At 44.7% G+C, this 13,870-nt stretch overlaps 1 protein-coding gene across 8 annotated transcripts in view; it reads left to right on the top strand.

Moving 5' to 3' along the window:
- Window positions 1-13,870, top strand: part of KIAA1328 — a 228,162-nt gene that overhangs the window by 107,142 nt on the left and 107,150 nt on the right. For 6 of the 8 annotated variants that reach the window (XM_083402910.1, XM_083402907.1, XM_083402908.1 and 3 more), the window contains one exon: window positions 2,339-2,466. In XM_083402910.1, coding sequence (XP_083259036.1) covers window positions 2,339-2,466 — 128 coding nt within the window. The remainder of the gene's footprint in view (window positions 1-2,338; window positions 2,467-13,870) is intronic. The other 2 variants (XM_083402914.1, XM_083402913.1) reach the window with 1 other exon arrangement.

Here is a 13,870-nt window from a genome sequence, read left to right as displayed (position 1 = left end):
CAAGTCCGTGCTGTTTGCGGGCTAGAAAGGGTGTGTGTGTGTGTTTGCTCCCTTACCAGTGGCATCTTGTTAAAGCCTTTATTTGGAGGACTCTGGACAGCGAGCCCTCGCCCTGTCTGTATGCATAATTAAAAGCAGAGAGGTGGGGAGGGGAAAGTGTGTGGGGGGGGAGAGACGCTAAGGAAATGGTTTACCATGTTAAATGAGCAAGGGACGGAATCGCACAGTGACAGGTGAAGAGCCGATTCATCTCCTCCTGGAATTTCAATGCTGCAAGCAAGGCAGGGCGCTTTTGCTAATATCCTTGCAAATGCCACAGTTTGCTGCGTCTCTAGATCACTGTCCAAAACTTGTCGTCGGTCTCTGAAAGGCCTGCCAGGCTGCGCCTGCATATGAGCCATGGGGAGTTTGCGAAAGGCTTTGCGTTTGGGATTGTAGTCAGGCAAATTGATGACCATGCCGGCCGCTCTTGAATAAATCATCCACACTTACCTCGTTTGCATCTCTGAGCTCATTCTGCCTGTTTTTATCACCACCGTCTCTGTCTCCGTCTCCGGTCTCCCTTGCTTTCTTTTGTTGAATTATGATGTCCCACCCACCCTGCACTTTGCATCCACTTTCTGCGAACCAGAGAGCAGCCAAGATGGTGGCAGAAATGTCTGAACAGTTTGTTGCCATTTATACCCCCACTGTTCAATCACATTTCCATGATAAGTTACAATAAAATTAAGGGGGGGGGGGGGGAGAGACATGCCTTTGAATAAAAACAACAGATTTGTAGAAGCATTGTAAGAATGTAAGACCTGAGTCAGGATGGAACAAATCAGCATAGATTAGAAGCCTGGGAGTCTGAAAAGGCCTTTGTCTGGCATTGGAATAACATTAAATTAGGTGCCTGGTGTGTTTTGGGGGGGGGAACATTCCAAAGTCAAGGTGCCACCACCGAAAAGTTTCTGCTAAGTATTAACCTGCTGGACCAATGGCAGAGACACCTGTAAAAGAACTTCTGATGACAAGTGATCCTTCACCTACCCTGGTTTTGAGCCGTGGAGGGCTTTAGTAGTCAGAACCAGCACTTTGAATTAGGCCCGGAAAGAAACCGGGAGCCAGTGTAGTTTACAAAGTGTGACTATAATATGATCTTATATATTGGATGGGAGTATGTATAGTTGAGGGTGTGCTGTCAGTAGTCGGAATTTCAGCACATTTCCCTGATGGAATTGTTTGCTCTGCACATGTGGCAGGCCAAAAAAGAGTTATTCTGGGAGGATTGGCACCCTGGTCAGTATCCCATGAAACAGAGTGCCACTGTGTAGGTGCCAACTTGCCTTTTAGCGTTTCGTTATGGTGACATTTGTTCACAAGGAGCGAGAACTACTCCCCCAAACCCCCTGGTCCTGCAGGAATTGGGTGCAAACCTAACAGCGCAGCAAAACATCTCCTGTTGCTCCCCTACTATAACAGCAGGCACCTCTGAACACAAATAGTTTAGGATTGCCCATGACTCACATCTTGTTTTTTACACAAAACAAGGTGTTGATGTTGATTGAAGAATTGGCTTGCTGCTTTGCTAGCACAACTGTCCTTAAAAATGGGCTTGCTGTCTACTCTGTTGTTAATTGCTATTACTATACTTCCTGTTTTTAATTTCATCGTTTTTAAAAAAGGTAACATTGGATCCTGGTTTTCTGGGATAAAAGCCAGTGGGGAGAACAGCCCATTCACCATTCACATTTGTAGAAACATATTGTTAAAGGTTCCGATAATTTCATTGAAAGTTAATTTAATTGCTTCACAAGAACAATTGTCTAGTTTTGTTTCTGTAATCAGGATGCTGATGATTACATCATCTTGTTTTTTTGTTTAAAGGGAATGCTTAAAAGAGTGTTCATTATTCGACTAGGCAAACACCCAATGTTGGTGTGTTGGAGTCATGGAAAGATTGGGCACCAGAAACTGGTGGCTTGTGGGAGAATGAGCATGTTGTGCAAAGCCCTGTAGAGGGAAGATTTGTATAAATGAAGGCAATCTCTACATGGCCCAAATTGCAAGGCAAAACTCAGTAATATTTGGCCCATGTAGCCGGGTTCTTGCATTTAGTCAGGAATCTAGATGAAAGGAGATGAATATTTTGTTTATGTAGTTATAACTTATTCTCCCTAGACATTCTGAAAGAGTCCATCTTCTTGCTGTATGGCTCATGTATTTTGCTCTGATTTCTTACCTGGACAGCTAAATCAGATTTGCACAGAATAATGTGTTTGACTTCATTTCTCCCTCCCTCCTTCCCACTCCCTCATCCATGAGAAATGTTTTTGTCCTTAACTTGCTATCTCACCTCTGCAGCAGCAATACAGAGAGTGCCAGGAACTTTTGAGCCTTTATCAGAAGTATCTCTCGGAGCAGCAAGAAAAGCTCACATACTCTCTTTCGGAGCTTGAGGCTGCCAAGCAGAAGGAGCAGCAGGTAAGTGCCTCATCTCTTCCAACAGCATTGTTTCCTTTTGGATGGTTGCTATTCGTCATCCTATTGAAATGGCACCTGCAGCCATGGGGCTCCAACAGCAAACGTTGGAGCATTTAAACCTGCTGTGCTTCCCTAAAGGTGGCGAGTCCTCCAGGCACCCTTCCCTTCCCTTCTCGTGGGGCCTAGAGGTGAGAAACCCCAGCTGAAAGGCATCTCTGGATCAGCAGCGCAGTGAAATCATTGATCATAGCTCGATGTGTGCTTTGCTTTCCAACACACAAAGAACGTTTCGTTTTTCCTCCCTGCCTTCTTCCTGGAACCAAGCCCAATAAGAGAGCATATCATATAAAACAATGGAGAAAACATAAAAAAACCACAAGAATAGATTAAAACAGAAGATGAAAGAGCAGTGATCCAGCAACTGTAAAACAGTAGTCCAACTATGGAAGGGTGTGGTGAGGACAGGGAGGGACTACCTTCCATAAAGGCCACTGACCAGGGTAACATATCCCAGCTCCTCCAGAAATGCCACATAGAACAGAGGAGGTACTGGTGACTGTCAGGCAGAAAGAGAAAGAAAGAAAGAAAGAAAGAAAGAAAGAAAGAAAGAAAGAAAATCTGGATTTTCCTATTGAACTAGGACCTATGGACTGCTCCCCACCCCCCATGGCGTAGAACTTCTGCCAAGTCCAAGGGCCGCCAGCCTTTTTGGGCCAGTGGGGCACATTTGCAGCCCTAGCTCCTGAAGGCAGATGGCAGCCCCTGCAGGGGGCAGGGTACTGAACCAGCAAAAAGTACTGGAGCTGGTTATAAGCTCTGGACTTGAGCAATTTAAGTCCAGTTACAAACTAAGAGCACAGCAACGAAGGAGGGAGGAATCCCATTCTCCCGGGAATGAACCTACCCAGATATTCCCTCTAAGCCTCCTGACAGATAGTCTCCATCAGTTTGATTGTCACACCCTCCTTGAAAGACCTCGCTGGACTGTTTGCCCTTCTGATACTCTGTTGGCTGTCCTTCTCCTCTCCTCAAAAGGCAGCTGGGCCTCAGGGCTCTCTTTCGTTGTCCTTCTCCTTCGCACCACTGCAGTGAATGGGAAGGACCTTTTCTACAAGAACCAGCATCCCTTCATCCCAGCTCTCTTTCTGTTGGATGCTTGCTGCCCTACCCGCTTTTTAAGATAAAGCAGCTGCCGCTGGAAAGCCTAGTACGTCCTCTATGTGAGCTGTAGTCTGGAGCCAGCAGGAGCCCCCAACACCTCTTGGGGTTTGGGGAGCACCATTCTCAAGACTAGTGTGGAGGTGGAACCAGCCAGGGGCCAGTTACAGTAACCACCTGCCATTAAACATGGGAAAGACTTTGCATGGTGCCTAAAAGATAGTAAAAAAACACATGTCAGGTGCCTACATCAGAAAGGAAGTTCTGCAATTTGGGTGTCACCTCAGACAAGGGTCTTAGTCTTTGTTCTCCAACAGCTTTATGGAAGCATACAGAGGAGATTTACTGTGATGTGAACATCATATAAAAATATACTTTTAAATGTCCCCCCCCCACACTTTGGGAGAAGAATGGCATAAGGTGAGTTTAGTCAAAGGTGTATGGTCTTACTCTTGCAGTAGTTGTTTCCCTGAATAAAACAAGTCATGTTGCTAAAGCTTTTGGAGCATCGACTGTACCCAAGTCAGAATTTCAATTTCAAAAGGCTCTGTGGCGCTTCAGAGTCTCGTGCAAGAGTTTTCTCTGTTGTTTCAGAAGAACAGTAATCTTAGGACCTCAGGGGCATGCATCTGTGAATCAACCCATGTTCTTTGCAGCAGCCCGAAGACTGCAAGTGCTGTGGTACCTTGGGGGTGTTTGTCTCACTGGTATTGCTTTATGACCTGATTTCATTGGATCCACGAATGAGTGGACAGGTGGCCTTTTAACACTGAAGAATACAGCTGTGACCTTCTGCAATACTTTGGCGAATGGCAGACTTTGAAAAGGTAGAGGCTGCTATCAGTCCTTGTTCGGTCTCTCTTCCCAGATTTGCGACACTGTCCAATTCCTTCCTTCTTCCGCATTCTCCCAACTTCCAAATGCAGTGGATAATCTCAGTTCTAAGAGAGAATAAACGAACACAGAGCGCACTAAGTTTCTGTGGCATATGAACATAGGAAGCGGCCTTATTCCTCTAGCTCAGTATTATCTACAGTGATATATTTCTGCAGTTTCTGGATATGATTCTTCTTTGTAACTTGACCAGAATTGTCTGCTTTCTCATCCTGTTCTTGGTGCTGCTATTTCCCCCAAAACCTTCTTGTCTGTGACTACTTACCACTCTCAGCTCTGCATGGTCTGCCAAGGACACAAGGCTTGTGGCCAGCTGGGTTTTCATGGCATAGATTCATCTAGTAGCTCAGTACCATGTTGCCATCCTTGATGGATCCATGAATGTCAAATTCTTCTTTTAAAGCCATCTGAGCGATGACGAAAACAGTGCCTGATATTGTTAGAGGCACTGGGATTGAGAAGGAACTTTGCAGGAACCCTGCATCCCGTCCAAACTGTGAATCCAGCGAGCTCTTGGTTCAGCTCCGCTGGGTCGTCTCTGGGATGCGGAAGAACCTTTTCTCAGAGGGTGGAGTCCCAGCGGCCTTCGGCTGACAGCCTGGCGTTCCATTCTGAGCATCTGTCTTGGCAAGAACCCCACAAACTTACTGGGGAAAATGGTGCTGTGATGATTTAAGACGGAGCCCTCGTGGAGTCAATAATCAGTAGCTGAAACGTGGCGCTTCCTTTTTTGTGTGTGAGATAAAGTTAATTCCATTTGAAAAGATACTTAAGGTGACATGAATTGAATTATTCAAACCGGCTTTCTCAGCATTAACTCTAGGTTAATATCTCATGATGCCTCTGGTTTCATTATAGGAGTTTTAAGTACATAACTTTTTATAATAAATTCAATACTGAGGAGCTGGGCTGAAATTGGTTTACTTTCTAGCGAGCCATAAAAAAGCAGCATTAATTGTAAAGTGAATATTGAAGTGGTCACTGAAGTTGACTCAGACAGATGCAGAGATAGCCCTTGTGATGAGATATGTGGAGCAATAAGTTTCTGCCCTGACATTAATAGAAAATACCATCTATATTAAAATGTAGTTAAATCGCTTTCATCAAGAAAGATTTTAGACAGTCTCTCAGCTACTCCCAAATGCACTTTCTTTGCTGCTTTTCATGAAGCTTTACTTGGATGTAAAGAAAATTGCCCTTGTTCTAGGTAATCAGCTCTGACCTAATTATACAGTCCTTGCTTCGCTGCCATCTCAAACAGTGGAAAGAATCCAATTTATTTTGGCGAGAAATTGTGGAAATGCTTTGCAACTTAGAGGACCTGTGCTTCATTGCTCCATTGCCGAATGAACCTCTGCACGGGGGCTGTTTTGAACCTCTCCCGTGGCAGAAAGGGCAAAATTATTTGCCAGGCCACCCCTTTTTCATATTAATCCATTTGTTTGTGAGCACAGCTGGCGGCACTTTGGTTTCTTACTTTTAATGTTCACTACATCTGCAAATCCCTTGTCTTTTGGGTTTGTTGGCAATTGTTCGTGGCTGAACTGGAAATAGGAAAAGCTAGTAGAGCGGTTCTGCACTCTCCAAAATGTAGTAGGTTTGTTTTTTAATCATGGACTAGTACTCTTGAAGGAGTTGCCTAGAGGCTTGGGAAGAGCCTTTCTCCATGGGACTCTATAGGGGTGCAAAGGCCAGAGCTCGAAGAGAACAAGCTGCCCCAGGAACATAGGAGGCTGCCTTTTGCTGAGTTAGACCACTGACCCACCTAGCTCAGTATTGTCTGGAACAGGCATGGCCAAACTTGGCCCTCCAGCTGTTTTGGGACTACAACTCCCCTCATCCCTAGCTAACAGGACCAGTGGTCAAGGATGACCTAACCTGGGGAGAAAACAGCAAAGACCTTATGAAGAGAGCACAGCAGAGGTTATATTTTCTGAGAATCCTCCGGAAAAACAATCTCTCAAAGGACCTGTTGATGGCATTTTACCATTGTACTGTGGAGAGTGTATTAACTTCTGGTCTGTGTGTATGGTTTGGGAGCTGCACGGCCAGGGAAAAAACAAGGCTGTCCAGGGTTGTAAAGACTGCAGAGAGAATAATTGGGTGCACTCTTCCCACCTTAGATCAAATCTATGCTGTCAGGTGCCATAAGAAAGCTGCAGAGATAGCGCAGGATGGTACACACCCCGAAAATGATCTCTTTCGGCTTTTGCCTTCTGGAAGAAGGTATAAGGTTATAAAGACCAGGACTAGCCGCCTGAGAAACAGTTTCTACGCAAATGCAATTCTGGTTCTAAATGAAGCATAAGGAGTCTCTATAGTATATTGTATTTTAAAATGGGGTTTCAGAGTTTTTAGGGGTTTTTGAATGTTTTATGTAGATTTTCAGTTTCATTGTTCTGTATGGGACAATGACAATAAAGATATCGTATATCAAATAATGAGAATTGTAATCCCGAAACATCAGGAGGGCTGAGTTTGGGGGTGCCTGGTCTGGAAGGTTTCAGGAAGGGAGTCTTTCCCATGCCTATCTGAAGGTACCAAGGATTGGATCTGGATCTGGGATCTTCTGTACTCAAAGCAGATGGTCTACTGCTATACAGTGGCCCTTCATTCCAGATGGAAAGGATAAACATATGAGGAGCGCTTGAAGGAGCTAGATCTGTTTAGCATGGAAAAGAGGAGACAGAGGAGATTAGATAGCCATCTTCAAATATCTTGTCACATGGAAGATGGAACATGCTTGTTTTCTCTTGCTCTTGAGGGTAGGACTTGAACCAGTGGCTTCAAGTTACAAGAAAGGAGATTCTGACTAAACATACAGAAAACCTTTCTGATAGTAAGAGCTGTTCGACAGTGGAACAGATTCCCACAAGAGGTGGTGGACTCTTCTTCCTTGGAGGCTTTTAAGCAGAGGTTGGATGGCCATCTGTCAGGGATGCTTTAGCTGAGATTCCTGCATTGCAGCAGGTTGGACTCTAAAATTCTATGAAAATTGGAAGTCACCACCAGACAGAAGGGTTACTGGAGACCACAGAGCTCTTGAATCCCAGGTGTGATTGTTTTTGGATGTTTGGTTTTTATCAAACCTGAGAAACCAGCTTTTGCCAAGATATCAATCAGTATCAGCTTTCTTCCAAACTACCTTGAGGAGTGAACCTTCCCCCCGCCCAATCCAGACGTGGAGCACTAAACAGCACCAAACAATCCTTCAAATATAATTTAGTCCTTGGGGTACTTGTTTTGAGCAGCTGCTTTGCAAAATTGCACGTTTTCTTGCATACGTGGATGGGTGCCTCAATCCGTTTCAAGTTTCATCCTGAGATCAGAGGGTAATAGCAAATGGGGCTATTTCACTGGAGAGGATCCTGTATAAAAGGGACACTCAACCACCTGATCGAGATTTGCCAGCCCAGCTGGGCTCTGAGAGGAATATTTCTATATGTACATTGCCGGCATCCTGTTATCTATCCAACTAATAAGCAGAAGCTGTATATGAGATTTCCAGATTATGTGACTGTTGTAAAGCTGACTGTCACCATTCCTTTTGTGAGCATCCGTCTTTATGTCTGCTAAATGGGTGTGAGTGTGTGATACTCTTTTCTTTGTAAAGTTCTTTAGCTTAGTGGTAAAAAGTTGCTAAAAATGGAGTGAGTCCAAATCTTTTCATGTGCTCTTTGTTCTGCTCTTCCACTAAAGACACCTGCTTCTGATTATGGTCAGAGGCAGATCTTGGACTCTATAGAAAGGTGACCCCATCCCCGCTGTGGACTCTCCCCCCCCCCCCCGCAAATTTTGAATTTCCGTGCGATTTTGCTTAAGGTTCTGCTGTGTTTAATTGTGACTTCCAGATTCTGTTTTGAGTGAAGCTGGGTGAATAACTGGAATGTGTGTGTGTGTGTGAAGTGTTGTTGGGTTTTCCCCATATACAGTACATAAAATCCATAACAGGATAGCCTTTAAATTTTCTGTGAAACTGTCCTTCTTTAAATATGTTATTATCTTTCTTCTTGTAAATATTTTGTCAGTATACATGCTGATTGCAGCAAAACAAAAGATAGGCCTGTGTCGCAAAGAACAGAGTCTACATTAGGCAACAGGAGAAGAACGGAGGCAAAGTTACCAAGGGATAAATGCAAGTAAAAACAGTAATACATGTTAAGTTGGTTTCACTTGCAAATGGAGGCTGAGATCCCAACAGTGGTTTGTTGTTGTTTTTTTGGATCAAGAATCTTTGTTCATACTTGAAGCTCCCACCATACTGCCTGCTATTTAAGTAGCCGCTAACCCACTCTTGACCAGTGGTATATGAAGCAACAGAGCTTGTTTGTAAGCATACTTAAAAAATGTAAGGCAACGGTATGGATTACCATTTAGCCAATTTGTATTTATCATAGTTTGTCTGTTTTGCAGCTGCATCCTCAAACTCCAGTTAATAAGCTTCTGACATCTTACTTCCATCATTGCTGTCTCAGTAGTGTTGTATTTCCATGGCTTTAATAACTCAATGTAGACTGAAAGGATAATACTGAAGGAATTGACTGAGCTAATTAGACCCTGATTTGTCTTGCTGTCCACAGCATGACACATATTCTTGACATAAATAGGATAAGGCAGTCTGGTTATCCTTTACCATTAGCCACCTGCAAATAGTTCACCTGGCACGCAGACCCAGGGAAGGGGAAGTATACCAGGGGATTGCCAACTGATCCCAATTCCAAATATGGCAGGGTCTTGGATCTCTCTGCGTGTAAATCAGATCCCGGCCATTGGCAGTCTTTCTGCCACTTGAACGCTCTGTCCTTGGAAGTAAGCAAGTCACACTAATTACCCTGGAAAAATCTTTCTTTTGGAAGTCTTTTCAATATTTCCAGTACCAATTCAGTCTGAGAAAGTTCAATAGAATGAAGAAGGTCTTCAGTACGCCAATAGAGATGGTGCCTGCCTGATCTTCAAGGGGAGGGAATTCAAAAGGGAAGGTGGCATAACACTAAATGCCCAACGTTCCACATTGTGTGGAACAGACCTCTTGATAAGACGGTATCTGCAGGAAGCCCTCGCCTGCAGAGCACAGCGACCAACTGGATGCATAAGAGGTGACATGATCTTTCAGGTATCCTGGCCCCAAGCTGTGTAGGAATTTATGCGGCTTGAATTTAGCCCGGTAGCTCATTGGCAGCCTCTGTAATTCTTTCAACAGTGGAGTAACGTGTGATATTCTGTCCCAGTGAACTGTTGAGCTGCCACATTTTGCACCAGCTGCAGCTTCTGGGCCAACCTCACCGGCAGCCCCACATAGAGCACATTGCAGTAATCCTGCCTGGAGGTTACCAGTGCATGGACTACAGTGATCAGACTATCCTAGGCCAGAAATGGCTGCAGTTGTTTTAGCAGATGAAGCTGGTAGAAGGCACACCAATCCACTAAGGTCTCCTGTGAGGAGATTTCACCCCTCCCATATCCAAGAATCTCCTGAGGAGTCTGCTGATTCTGTAGAGAGGAGGAGGCGTGTTCTGCTCTCTACTTATTCTGGTCCAGCACCACATCAAAGAGTCGATCAGTGAGTGGGTCAGTCAGTCAGTCACAGAGAGAGAGACTGAGTGTTAGAGATTGTGTGTTTAGATAAGGTCGCTGCTAAGAGCAGCTGCAGACACTCAGTGCGGTTTAGCATTCATTTATGCTTAGGCTCATTTAGCTCTGTATATACTTGTATAATAGTTGTAGATAGAATAAAGAAGATATTCTACAGAGCTGCTCTCCGAGTTGTTTATATACTCTGCTAGACTCTGCTGGACTCTGCTGTACTCTGCTGTGTGACGACTGTCTACTTGTGGAAGTGAATCCGGTGCTCACAACTCTAAGCTGTGAGTCCACAGCACTTTGACCTGTTCCTGTGCAGAAGGTGGTCTCTGGAAGTGCTACCCAGCTCCCCTGGCCCAGTCGGGGCTGAAGTGGATGAGTCCAGTTAGTGGCACTGGCTCAAGGGCGATGCTGACATCCTGCGCCTCTAGTGACAGAGATGGTTCCAGGAACACTTTCAGACTATGAACCTGTTGTTTTAGGGGTGCACGACCCCATCCAAAGCAGGCAGTTGACCAATATCCCAGACTTAGGAACTATCCCCCACAGTGCCTCCATCTTGCCAACCCACCACCAGTCCCAAGCACTTGTCCAGGTCTTGAAGACTCTCCTGATTCAGATGTTATAGAAGGATGTACCCTCAACATACTGATGGCATCTTATCCCGAATTTCCTAATGACTTCATTGGCTTTGTAATGGCTTTGTATAAATGTTAAAAAGCACATGGAACCGGTTGATGCCCTGTGGCATCCCATAGCACATTGCTGGGGTCCAAAGACCATCACTCAATGTTGTTCTCTGAAACTAACCCTGGAGATAGGATCAGAACCATTGTAAAACAGTGCTTCCGTTACCCATCCCACTAAGTTGGCTCAGAAGGAGACCACGGTTAACGGCATCGAAAAGCTGCTGAGAGATCAAGTAAGAATAACAGCTCCGTACTTCCCCTTCTCCTTCTCCTGATAAAGGTCAACCATCAGAGCAGCCAAGACTGATTCAGTCCCATAACTAGGCCTGAACACAGATTGACATGGGCTTCACCCAAGAGTACCTGCAGTTGTTATGCCGTGGTTTCTTCCAGTTCCAGTACAGTGGTATCTCTGGTTGCGAATGGGAACCGTTCCGGAGGCCCGTTTGCAACATGAAAAGAGTGCAACCCGCAGCAGCGCGTCTGGGCATGCGCAGGTTTCAATTCACCGCTTCTGCGCATGATGTCATTTTGCGCTTCTGTGCATGCGCGAGCGGCAAAACCCAGAAGTAACCCTTTCCAGTACTTCCGGGTCGCTGCAGGACGTAACCTGAAAGAACGTAACATGAAGCGGATGTAACGTAAGGTATGACTGTCGTCTTATCTGCCCTCTGATGCTTTTTAAGTGGGCTTTCGTTATCTGAGGAGCACTTGTGAGGAAACAGTGGTCCTCCAGATGTTCTTTGAACTCCCATCAACCCCAGCCAGGATGACCAGTGCTCAGGGATGATGGGGGTTCTTGTTCAGCAACATCTGGAGGACCGCAGGTTTTCCTCTCCAGCTTTAGGGTCTCAAGACAAGCTCCATATGTCTGATCTGCAAGGTCTTCCTTGAGGGCTTCCCCTGGGCATCTGGTTAGTCACTTTGAAAACAGGATGCTTGTCTGGATTGGGCCACTGGCGTGATCCAGCAGGACTGTTCTTATGTTCTTATTCTGTTCTTCTGAGGACCTTCCCTTCACCTCTGCTCACTCGTGCTAAAATAAATTATTATAATGCATTGGGACTGAAAGAACAGGAAGAGCAGCCGCCACAACCAGCCTCTGAGTTGTAAGAATTTCCATTTCAGTCTCTTCCTAACGACACATCTGAGTACGGAATCTACAATGTTAGTCTCTATTTTCAAACCTGTAGGAATTTGCCTAACACTTAAACGTTGCGGAGCAATCAAGTCTGATAGCAGCAGGCTAAATATCAGTTTCTGAAAATAAATTTTATACAAACGTATTCTCCAGACAATTTGACTTTTAAATGTTTAAAAGTGACATCTTTATGCAAGCGAACACTGGCTGAGGCAATAGCTACAAAACCTGGACATTTCCCCTGCATCCTTGTGCTTTTCACAATAACCTGTAAAAAGCACAGCTGGCTACAATGCAGCCTTTTACTGTTTTCCCTTGGAATAATTTACTGCTCTTCTGACCTATAAACAGATAGCCATTACTGTGACTTAGCACCACAAAACATTCTGGACACATGCTCGGAGGTGATGCGTGCTTTTAAATATTGCATGTGTGAAAGCTTTTATAACCAGTTCTTTGTGAAATGGAAACATTACATTTCCTTAAGCAATGTTGTGTACCTTTAAGCACCAAACAGAAACATTCTTCTTGTCCCAGGCCTTTGACCAATTAAAGCATCTATTGCCTTTTAAACTTTTTTTAGGGGGTATTGTTTTTGTTTGTTACTATATGTATTTTTGTGTAGTATAATAATAATAATAATAGTTATTGTTATTGAAATTATTATTATTTTGAGCAGGTGATTTGTTGCCACAAGGTTTCCATGCTAGTCTTTCCCATTGAACGAAGAACCACCCAATTTTGGCTTTTATGAGGGTTGATTAAACTTAGAATCTCAACGCTTGATGCTTGGTTGATCTCAGTGGCTGACCCATTTTTCAACCAACCCCCACTCAAAAAAACAAAACAGAAAACATGCAGTGAGGTTGAAGAATACGCATTTGCTGCTGAAGGTTTCTGCATCATCCATTGTCGTTACTGTGGGACTGTGGTAATGGGAACCACCTGTCTGTTATGTGGTTCATTGCGCCCCATCTACCCTTTAAAACAGCCTTTCTCAACCTGTGGGTCCCCAGGTGTTGTTGGACTACAACTCCCATCACCCCTAGCTAGCAAGGTCAGAGCTCAGGGACGATGGGAGTTGTAGTCCAGCAACATCTGGGGACCCACAGGTTGAGAACCGCTGCTTTAAAAGCTTATTGAGAGGCTTGGATATAATTGAATTATGTGTCGCAGAGGCCAAGTTTTCTGCAGAGAAGCTATGTGCAAATAAAAAAATGAATAGAGGACGTGCCCTCCTCCAGTCCAAACTGGGACTGTTGCAGGGAGAGGTGGCCTTACCCTTTGTCCTCCCGGACTTCATTCTAATGGGGCCATGTTGCCTCCTTTTTGAATTTGGTCCCTTTTCTCGCTGAACTTGGGAAGGTAGAAATGGCATGTAGAGTAGACTTCTCGGGCGGCTGTTTATTAAGTTCATCGCTTGTCCTGCTTGTTCGAGGAGGACTGTGCTTCTCCCACAAGCAGAGAGAGTGTTCCTTGCTTTCTGTTTACAAAGCACCAGCTCTTGGAGGAATGAAAGGAGAACCTATTTCAGCCCCATGCATTGGTGCCGAGCATGTGCTGGCAGCACCCACTGAAGGGAGTAGGGAATAAATGGCTGGTAAAAGGAGATGGGCGTACAGAGGACTGTCCTCAGAAACCTGAATCGTTTTGAAGATAATTGATGCAATTGTAGATGAGAGAGCAAATCCCTGGGTGTATTTCTTTTCTGGACTCCATTAGGAAAGGAAATTGGACGCTGTGCTGCTTGTAATCCCTTAGCAGTGGGTTCTTCAGTTTCAATCTCTTTTAGAATGAGAAGGAACACGTCCAGTCACCTATTCCAATCATCTGACATGATGGAATTCCTTGCTACAAGTTAGGGAAATGGTTACTGGCTTAGATGGCGCCCAAAGGGAATTACACAAATTCCTGGAGGAAAGGTCTATCAGTGGCTATTAGC

The sequence above is a fragment of the Podarcis tiliguerta genome (genome assembly GCF_965153285.1).
Source record: "Podarcis tiliguerta genome assembly, chromosome: 11".
NCBI classification, from domain to species: Eukaryota; Metazoa; Chordata; class Lepidosauria; order Squamata; family Lacertidae; genus Podarcis; species Podarcis tiliguerta.
The sequence above is the reverse complement of the archived record's forward strand: the minus strand, read 5'-3'. Positions and strand labels throughout refer to the sequence as shown.